At 34.6% G+C, this 11193-nt stretch overlaps 1 protein-coding gene across 1 annotated transcript; it reads left to right on the plus strand.

The window, feature by feature from the left end:
• The first annotated feature begins 3905 nt into the window (after positions 1 to 3905).
• Positions 3906 to 7196, plus strand: LOC132286475 (beta-fructofuranosidase, insoluble isoenzyme CWINV1-like). The gene is made up of 5 exons (XM_059788823.1): positions 3906 to 4793; positions 4895 to 5053; positions 5177 to 5415; positions 5481 to 5571; positions 6759 to 7196. The coding sequence occupies exons 1-5, from the start codon at positions 3936 to 3938 to the stop codon at positions 6936 to 6938; spliced, it is 1527 nt and encodes a 508-aa protein (XP_059644806.1). The 5' UTR covers positions 3906 to 3935; the 3' UTR covers positions 6939 to 7196.
• The last annotated feature ends 3997 nt before the right edge of the window (positions 7197 to 11193 follow it).

Below are 11193 nucleotides of genomic sequence, written 5' to 3' on the forward strand. Positions count from 1 at the left end.
AGTGGTGGTGAAAGGTGGCGGTGGCTATGATGGAAGGCGGCGATGGTGGTGTAGGGCGATGGCGGTAATGGAAGGTGGTAGTGGCAGTGAAAGGCGGTAGCAGTGGTGGTGGTGGAAGGTGGTGGCGGTAACGGTGGTGAAAGGCGGCGGCGGCGGTGGTGGTGGAAAGTGGTGGGCGATGGTGAAAGTCAGTGGTGGTGGAAGGCAGTGGTGGTGGTGGTGGTGGTGAAAGGCGGAGATGATTGTGGTGGAAGGTAAAGGTGGTTTTTAGACTTGGAATATGAGGGTGTTTTGGGAAGTCGATTTTTTAAAATAAATTACTTGGGAATGGAATGGCCATTTCATAGGTTTAGTTGTGGAATGGATTTTCATTCTCAAGAATGAATTTTCATTCCAATGGAATGGCCATTCCCACTTTAAGTTGCATACCAAACAAAGGAATGGTTGGAATGGGCATTCCATTCCATTCCATTCCTGCACACCAAACGTAGCATTAGTGATGCTAGCAATCTTCAATAATATAGAGGTCAATTCGGATTTGCCCTGTTGGTTGATTCTCTTCTTTTCTTCTTTAGCCGCTGCAAACTTCCAGTCCTTCTTGCATTTGAGACAATACTTTTGACTGATCAAAATGATTGGCGCTTCTTTCAGCGGCTTATCTATTTTCTCAAACTTATTTTTCTGATCGACCTCTAAAATCGACCACTTTTCTTCTGGCCGTTCTTGTTCGACCTTTGAAATCGACCCCATTTTTTCTGGCTGCTCCTGGAGGACATGCGAAACCAACCAATTTTCTTTTGACCATTTATGATCGATATCTGAAATCAACCGTTTTTTCTCTGACCGCTCCTGATCAACCTTTGACATCAACGGCTTTGGATAGGGCTGAAATGTTAAAGTTTTAGGCCTCCAATATGATCGTTGATTCCCTACACCAACTTGTTGGTCCGCTTTGTACTCCATCGGTGCTTTTAGATGAACTCGTGGTAGTGGAATCGTCGGCACCATCTGCGGTTGATACTGGTAATACATCTATTGTTGCTGGAACGGTTGAAAGTGCTGAGGCTGATAGAAATAATTGTGAGGCTGAATAGGCGCTGAAACTTGTGGTGGTGTATTAACCCCACACTGTGGTCGACGCATATACTGTTGCTGTGATTTTGCCACTAAAGCGTCAAGTGAATCACAAAAGTTTTTTACCGAATTGTGCAAGCGGTCAATTGCTTTACAAATTTCATGAAAATCATCGTGAAAATCACATGAAATTTCCATGAATGTAAATTCAAAAATTTCAGCACTTCTGGTTTTTAGCACTTCTGATTTATGTGATTTTCAGTGCCTCTAATTTATCTAATTTTCAGCAGTTATGATTTTTTTTTTTGACACTTCAGCGCTTCTAATTTTCAGCACTCCTGATTTTTGACACTTCAGCACTTCAGATTTTTGATACTTTCAGAGATGTCCCACCGGGTGTGCCAATTGTTTGGCTGTAAAATTTTGCAGCCTGCCAGAGTCTACTAACTTAAGTAAAGAATAGCCAAACCTATCCTTAATTGTAACCGAACTTGAAATCAGTCTTTCGAGAAATTCAGGCGACTATTTTAGAAAGTAAGGATTACTGCTTTCCGTTTTGGATTCTTCCATACCTCAATGAAGAGGACTTTTAAAACAAAGGATAAAATTGATGAAGAGAGCAAATTGCACAAGCGTTCATCAATCTAAAAATGATAAACTCAAGAAATAAAATAAGGACAGAACTGAGTCAAAATTTTATTTCATAAGTAGAATTTCATTACAAGAATTACAAGGAAGGAAGTTTAACACAAACTAGGAAAGAAAAATACTAGAAAAGAAAAATACTCTAAAAAGGAAATACAGTGCAGAAAGAAATAATATGAAATTACAGATTTTATGGTCGTGGACCTTTGCACAGACTCCCTCTAGCGATATTTATACTTGATTTCCAAAGCCGAACTTGAAACCGAACTTGAAACTTCTATGTAATTTTAAATTCAAACTACCTTGTTTGAATTTAAATATAATTGTTGTCTAAATTCAAACGACCTTTTTACTGCCACGTTGCTTTAGATGTAAACTTCCATTTGCAAGTTGATAGACTTCTATAAATAACTGATGTAATCATCATGTGGCCAATCAAAATCATCTACATATAGTTGCAGTCTTTTGACTTAAAACTCCTAATATTGGTAACTTCTCATGCAACCAAAACTCTTAAAGAACCAATCAGCACTTTCCTTGCTCATTCATATTAAGTCATGTATCACTGTAACAAATTTCATACGCAACAATAGACAAAACAATTATAGTCATTTTAATTTACGAAATTACTCCACCTGTTGCATCAATTGCCCAATTTGATTCTTGCTAAGTACTGACCCATGATAATAAAATTATTTTTAGGGTGCAAACAATTCATGAGTTCCATATATCATATAAAATAAAAGATAAGCATATAAAGGTATTTTATTTAGATTTCTACCTTCTTAGAGACTGATTTTATCATTAATATTTCATTGCGTAGGAAGGAAGAAAGTTATTGGAAAGAAGAGAAGAATTGATGGATGAGACATCCCAACGGAAAAGATTATATCATTCACTCTTTCTGTTCGATTAGATGAAAGAGAAAGAAAGAGAGTTACAATTTATTTTTGTTTGTTATGAGAAAAGAGAAAAGAGAATATTAAATGTTTTTATCATTATTATCCATCACTATTTATTGTATTTCATTGAACTAATAATATTTATGAAATGTAGTATTGTAATTTAAAACTTTTATAATAGTCTAATTCCCTCTTTTCTTTAGTCCATATTTGGAGGGAAAAATTTGTAAGGGATGAAAGATGTCATATTATCTTTTCTCTTCTGATCTTATCTCTACCAAACCAATGAATTTTTTTCCTTCCTTTTATCTTCTGAAGAGAGCCACATAGCATAAGAAAAGAGAGCCGCATAAAATAGGAAAAGAGAGAATTAAATATAGAAAAAAGAAAGAGATTAAATTAGAGGCTAAAGATTAGAAATTGGAGGTAGTGTTAGAATTTTAAATTTTTATACAACAAAAATGAAAATATAAAAATTTTGAAAAGGCAGTTCTAAAATTTTAAAGTTGTATATGTATAAAAGTGACTATGAAAAACAACTGTGTTAGCAGCCCTCATTTGATAATGTCGAACAAATGAAGTCAAAAGATTGAGGACGGTGAATGTGTATTACATTATTTTCAAATATCACATGCATTGTGGGGACTTCTCTATATATCTTCCCCATCACTCAAATATGTCTCTATAAATAGGCCACCATACTCTTGCCTTCTGGCTCATTAATCCCACAGTCAACCATGGCTACCTCTTGTGTTTGGCTAATTTCTTTCTTCTTTCTCTTGGTTGGTCATGTTGTTATTCAACTTGAAGCCTCCCACATTCTCAACACAAACCTTGAGACTCTTCAACCACCTTCACCTAATCAAACTTACAGAACTTCTTATCACTTTCAACCTCCCAAGAACTGGATGAATGGTACTTTTTTCCTCTCAACTTCTCTTTGAATTCGAATACAAAACCAATTCTATATATATATATATATAATGCTATTCTTGTTCTTCTCTAGCTAACATAATACATCTTTTTTCTTGTTTATGTATTTTGAATTGTTCTCGTCGCGCAATGGACAAATGTCTGTCTTTAAACTCACAGATCCTAATGGTGAGCTCTTTCTTTGAACTTGTTAAATTTTAATCTCAACTCAGATTAACAACTCTAAATGCATGAATATGCATGGTTTAAATAGTGGAATTATTTGGACACAAATTAAGATACCAATGCGCATATTTTACAAGTACAAATGTATTAGTCAGTGACTTGATATAATAACACTTTGATTTATTTTTATTTATTTTAATATTTGTTGCAGGACCCATGATTTATAAGGGACTATACCATTTTTTCTACCAGTACAACCCATTTGGTGCAGCTTGGGGTAACATAGTATGGGCACATTCAACATCCGTGGATCTTGTCAACTGGATTCCCCATGATCCTGCCATCTACCCATCCCAGCAAGCCGATATCAACGGTTGCTGGTCCGGGTCTGCCACCATCCTTCCCGGGGAAAAACCGGTGTTTCTCTACACCGGTGTAGATTCCAAGAGCCAACAAGTCCAGAACATAGCCGTGCCCAAAAACATGTCTGACCCATTCCTTGTAGAATGGGTCAAGTCACCTAAGAATCCACTAATGGAACCAACGAGCATGAACAAAGTCAATGCAAGCTCATTCAGAGACCCAACCACTGCTTGGTTAGGCCCTGATAGGAGGTGGAGAGTGATCATTGGAAGCAAAAGAGGTCGCCAGGGACTAGCTATTCTATATAGGAGTAAGGATTTTATTAATTGGGTTAAAGCCAAACACCCCCTTCATTCGGCTAAAGGCACTGGAATGTGGGAGTGCCCTGATTTTTTTCCAGTTTCTACTAGCAATCAAAGTGGTCTGGACACATCTATGGTTGGTTTGGGCATCAAACATGTGCTTAAATTGAGCCTAGATGATACCAAACACGACTATTACACGGTTGGAACGTATAACCTTGCCATGGATAGATATATCCCGGATAGTGGATCCGTGGATGGCGATTCTGGCTTAAGATATGATTATGGAAAGTTCTACGCTTCGAAAACATTCTACGACAATGTTAAGAATCGAAGGGTATTGTGGGGTTGGATTAACGAATCATTGTCTGAAGTCGATTACGTCAAACAGGGATGGGCTGGAGTTCAGGTAATTCTTCTTGTGGATGACTTATCCTTACAACATTTGACAAACTTAATCAAGAATTAATTGAATGAATGAGAAATGCTCATAATAGGTTTGTTTTGCAGGCAATTCCTAGGAGCGTTTGGCTGGCTAAATCAGGAAAACAATTGGTGCAATGGCCAATTGTAGAGATTGAAAAGCTGCGCACAAATCGAGTTGACTCGCCTAGCACTGACCTTAAAGGAGGATCAGTACATGAAATTTCAGGTGTCACAGCTGCACAGGTGAGTTTATTTGGAAATGATTGAGTAATGGGTTTTTGCCACGTGGCATCATTACCGAATATAAATCAATCATAGTTCAATTACAAGTCCCTAATATATATATTCTTTTATGTTCATTGGCAGGCAGATGTAGAGATATCATTTAGAGTATCAGAGTTTAATAAGGCAGATGTGATGGACCCAAGTTGGACTAACCCACAACTTTTATGTAGCCAAAAGGGTGCATCAGTTAAAGGTGGGCTTGGACCATTTGGGTTGCTTGTTCTGGCTTCAAACCACTTGCAAGAATATACAGCAGTGTTTTTTAGAATCTTCAAAGGCCAAAATAAATATGTTGTGCTCATGTGTAGTGACCAAAGCAGGTCTCTCTCTCTCTCTCTCTTATGTTTTACCTACTTTCAGAAGTTTTAACCTTCACCATTTACAGGTCTTCACTCAATAAGAACCCTGACAAGACCACTTATGGAGCATTTGTGGATGTTGATCCTATTAAAGAGAAATTATCACTAAGAAGCTTGGTAAGTTTTATTTAATGCAGTTGTCGGTTGAGGTGGAATAACATAGTTAACATTTACTCTCCTAAAAGAGGTGAATAGTTCCGAGTCTTAGAGTAAACATTTGTTACATGAGTATTTTACTCAAAAAAAAAAAACTTTTCTCTTGATCCTTAGATGGGTTTGATTTAACAATTTTCACTTGTTATAGTTCAACCGTCGATTTCTAGTCAAAAAATCTTGTTCTTGTCATCCTTTTCCTAAACACTTATAAAATCAACAAAAGAACCTTCCTAGTGGGGGAAGATTTTTGAACTAACTATTAAAGGACCAAAAATTAGGATCTATTTTAACTTTTTAATGTCCAAGGGCATGAACAACAGGACGAAAATGTAAGCCCACTTGAATCTCACTATTCTATGTGGACCACCACTATTCTGTCGCCAACTTCATTAACTTTTGGTCTTTTAGATGATGATTACAATATTATGACGGTGGTAATATCTTAGCATCCCAAAAAATAAAACATTCCTAGTTGCAACAAATTTGGAAATAAATAAAACATGAAAAAGTCTTTTTGGTTCAGGTTTTTTAATTTTTTTGAGATTTGAAAATCAAATACTCCGTAGTTGATAGTTTTTGGAAATGAAAAAAGATTGCTTTCAAAAAATTGTCATTAGTAATTCGTTGAAAGTAATTTTCTGATCTCTAGATTAAAATTGTATTTGAAGAACCGCATCAAGAAGGTCCAAAATTTTATTTCTGAACTTTTTAAAAATTTCATTTAAAATTGAGACATCAGTATTTTTATATTTCTCTTTTATGTTTTTCGAGTTTTTAGAATTATTTTAAGAAAAATAAATAGATCAAAATTGTTCTAAATATTTTGATCAATTTCAATTTCAAGTCCATGAGATGAATTAAAAAATAAATATAAATAAATAAATAAAAACTATAATCAAGATTGTCCCTATTGTTGTTCTTTGCCATTTAGTTTTTAGGCAATATCCAGAAACAATTTGGAAATTAAAAATAAATAAATAAATAAATCAGCAATAAATGGGTCCATGCCTGACCATATTAATGTGCGAATCATGATTACAACCATGTTGGGCTGGGCATTCACAAGCTTCTACCTAATTCCTCCATGGTCACACACTCTTTCCACCATTATAAGTTTATAAGTGGTGTGTTCTAAAACATTTTTGCAGATAGATCACTCTATAGTAGAGAGCTTTGGCGGGGATGGAAAGGTGTGCATTTCTTCTAGGGTTTATCCCACCTTGGCTATTGAAGGCGGGGCCCACTTGTATGCCTTCAATAATGGAACTCAGGGTGTAACAATCTCAAAGTTGAGTGCTTGGAGCATGACGAAAGCTCAAATCAGTTGAAAAAACAGTGAGGAAGAGAGTCTCCTATTTTATGGGGATTGCTACAATTTTTTACAATGTAAGATCTTACTAGCGAGTTATGATGATGACCTTATTATGTTATAAATAAACAGTTAGTCCGCTAAGAGTGAGACCCTAGCCTTGTACTTCTTGCCTTCTATAATTGGTGGTCTAATCTTTATAGGAGCAAAGTGAGTGCAGTGTAAGTATTTATAAAAAGAATTTGTAATCAAAATATGATTTCGGATAATTGAATTAAAATAGGACATGGATTTTACTCAACTGACATTAGGCACATGCTAAGCCTTTCTCCAACTCATTCTCAAAATTTACTAGCTTGATCAAACGAGATCACAAGCAAGGTCTTACTGAAAATTTGAAATACATTAGTTCTTTCATAATAAAGTAAGCATTTATAACATAAAACATTTCTCGCTTGTAAAATTTAATATTTCTGCTCTTAATGGTCCTAGTTTTGAATAATTTGATATTTTTACTCTTATGCTATTTTGGTGTCTAGGAATAAAATGAAATATTTATTTCAACCATTTCCTTGTTTGATATGCAATTTAAAGTGATAATGGTCATTCCATTGAAATGAAAATTTATTCCACGACTAAACGTATGGAATAACCATTCCATACCGTAAGTAAAATTTTTTAAAAAAATCAACTTCTCAAAAAACACTTATGTTCCAAGTCCAAAAACCAGTACTACTTTCCACCACAACCACCTCTGCCTTTCACCACCACCACCATCAACTTCCACCGCTGCCCACCGTTTTCCTCCACCACCGCCGCCTTTCACCATGGCCACCACCTTACGCCACTGCTACCTTCCATCGCCTTTCTCCCCCGCCGCCACCTTCCACCACCACCACTTTTCACCACTGCTACCGCCTTCCACCAACACCATTGCCTTCCACCACCGCCATCACCATCGCCTTCCACCAACACCCGCCACCACCTTCCACCACCGCCGCCTTCCAACACCACTATCACTTTCCACCATCACTGCCACCATTTATTTTTTAAAAATTATAGAAGAATGACATTTTGTTAATTTAATTTATTTGTTACTAAGGGATATTTTGGAAAACTCAATTTAAAATTTATTCCATTCTAAATTTTAAATTGGTCCAACCAAATGCTAAAATAATTATTATCATTCCATTTTTACATTTTTACACATTTCATATTTAAATATAAAATGTGTAGGAATGGAATGATAATAATTATTTTAGTAGTTGGTTGGACCATTCCCACTTGCATTTCATTTCATTCCTGCACACCAAACGTAGCATTATAGTACTAGTTATATATAATAGGGATGGCAATATTTGACATAACACACTAACACGAGATAAGAGAGTTTGGATTTGGACTAATCATGTTCGTGTCGTAATCGTGTCAACATGAATTTACCCATTAACTAGAGGTGTCATGTATGTATTTGACCATATAAATATAATTAACCCGATTAACTAAACGTAACGTGTTCGTATAAAAAATGATTGATTTAGCTAAACGTGTTTCGTGTCAAAAATGACTTGAACATGTTTTTTTCGTGTCTTGTCATGTCAAGTCTTGATCCGTATTACACGTGTAATAATCGTGTCGTGTTCAAGTCAAAGGTCTTAGACATGATTACTAATAGTGTCGTGTGCGTGTCGACCCTAATCGTGTTCATGTTCGTGTCATAATCATGTCAACAAGAACACGACACGCCAACACGAATTGCCATAATAATATATAGGGTTCTTTACCCATTTGTCCCGAAGAGACTCAACCTTTAGAGGCCTTTGGATAATTGCATATGGCTTAAGTATACCATATTGATCTGTTTGCAGACCCGTTTCCCGTTTCTTTCATGGCCCTTTGATATTGTACATATTTTTTGCTTAATTGAACTTTAATTGCCAAAAGAAAAATGGGGAAAAATAAATAAATAAGGAAATCAAAGGACTCGACTGCAAAAAAAAAAAAAAAATGAATATAATAAGTCTTTATGATATAAAGAGTTGTTAGACAGCAAAAAAAAAATGAATAAAACAAGCTTTGATTCATGTAAAAAATACACAAATAAGAAGAAGAAAAAATTAGTAGAATCAGGAAAGAAATTACTGAAAATATATATTAAAAACAAAAGCATTGAGATATAATAAAAATTAAATAGTTTCTTTGAACATTCACAACATGGGAACCCTAGAAAAGCTGAGAGACCAGAAGTGTAGAACTCTCTTCAAAAGAGAACAAAATAGAAGGCAAGACAATTTCAACAGACAAGCAGAGAAGCAGATAGGGCTGTAAATGAACCGAGCCGAGCCGAGTAATGGTATACTCGAGCTCGGCTCAATCAACATAATAGGCTGCTCAAGCTCGGCTCGAGTTCGAGTCGAGCCTAGAAAATTTAGTTCGAACTCGGCTTGGCTCTGTTTGACGAGCTTCGAGCCAAGAGCTAGTTTGCTCGTTTATTTTTTTTCTATTTTTTATTTTTTATTTTTTTGTACTTCTTATCTAAGATCTGTTGTTCTAACAGATCTGGAACAAAAAATATGTTTTTCTAAGATCTATTTTTTGGTACAAAAAATCTGTTGTTCTAAGATTTGGAACAAAAAATCTGTTGCTCTAAAATCTATGTACTTCGCATCGAGCCGAGCAAAATCACATCTAAGATCTGTTTTTGGTACTTCGCATCTAAGATCTGTTTTTCTAATAGATCTGGAACAAAAAATTAAAAAAAAATTCACATCTAAGATCTGTTTTTGGTACTTCGTATCTAAGATCTGTTGTTATAACAGATCTGGAACAAAAAATAAAAATAAAAAAAAAAAAAAAAAAATAGAACAACAAAAAATACAAAAAAGTTTGAGAAAGAAATAGATTAACAGTAATAAATCCCAAAATTTATACTAAAAATCAGTTTATAATCTTTAAGCCCACAAATGATAATTAGTTGTAGAAATGATATGAAATAAACAGAGCCCCCACAAAAATCAAATCAAATACAAAATTTATAGAAAGTGTTGGGGAAAATTCCATATATTTATAGAAATATATAAAGTACAATATTTATACACAATGATTAAAGATAATGAACAATCACACCAATGAATTATCAAATAAAATACTTTCATTAAACTGAATAATACATCAATTGAACAATTGAATATAATGATGAACAAGGATTTCACAAGATAAATATTCTGCAATAAAAATTAATATAATAATAATAATAGAAATTAAGAATGAAAAACGACAATAATAAAATAGGTAAGAAAGAGCTGACCTGATTGTTGAGGTATGTGTAAACACATTGACCTAAAGTTGATAGTCCTCCCCTTTGTGGGAGTATTGGTGAAACTAGTCAACTCCGAGATACAATCCAATCAGCTCGCAGCGACATCTCCTCCATGTGCACGACCACAGGAAGACTAGGTCTAAGTCTATATAAGTCTAGTTGCTCATAAACTCAATATTCAAATAACTCTCAAAGAAAAAAAATAGAATAGGCTCACAACCCTTACAAAAGTGTCACTACTCTATGATCTTGCCATATACTCAAAAGTTTTTCTATAGATGTTTTATACATAGAGTATATACAGGGAATAAAATATGTAACCACTAAGGTATAATAATGATAGAAATAATATACACTATAAGTATAATTTAATTAGTGGAATAAAATCCCATTAAACCATAATTAATACAATATAATTATATTTTTATTAAAATATTCCCAACAGAAAGGTTCTGCAAAATTTTGGATAATGCCAAAATTCAGGACAAACGAGTCGATGACATGTCAGAAGGCTAATTTCATTTCTCTTGAAACGAAATGTGAAATTTTCAACTCTATCCAAAAAGATTGTGAGTTATTTTCAGAAAAATCTAGACCCATATTTATGGACATCCAACTCTTAAATGAGCTGTTGAGATCTAGCCTTGCAAATAAATCCAATAAAATAAAAGACGCATTTCAGAACAAATATATCATATACTTATAAAAAAATATATCATATATTTGCAGACACACCATGCACTTGCAGGAAAAACCAGTCAAAATAGAAAAGTTAATGAACAGATGACAGATAGGCTGAGTTTTAAAACAATGTACGTAATTTCCATTAATGTTAAGAACACACGAGAATCGAATTTTCTACTTTGAGTACCATGCAAGTCCAAGTATTGAGGAAACTGTAATCCATTGTAAGATTTGCCAATTAAAGGACCCATGATCCATGTGTATGATCAAT

Source organism: Cornus florida, unplaced genomic scaffold (genome assembly GCF_030987335.1).
Source record: "Cornus florida cultivar Cherokee Brave unplaced genomic scaffold, ASM3098733v1 CherokeeBrave_3.0.0_Hap2_Chr11, whole genome shotgun sequence".
Taxonomy (NCBI): domain Eukaryota; kingdom Viridiplantae; phylum Streptophyta; class Magnoliopsida; order Cornales; family Cornaceae; genus Cornus; species Cornus florida.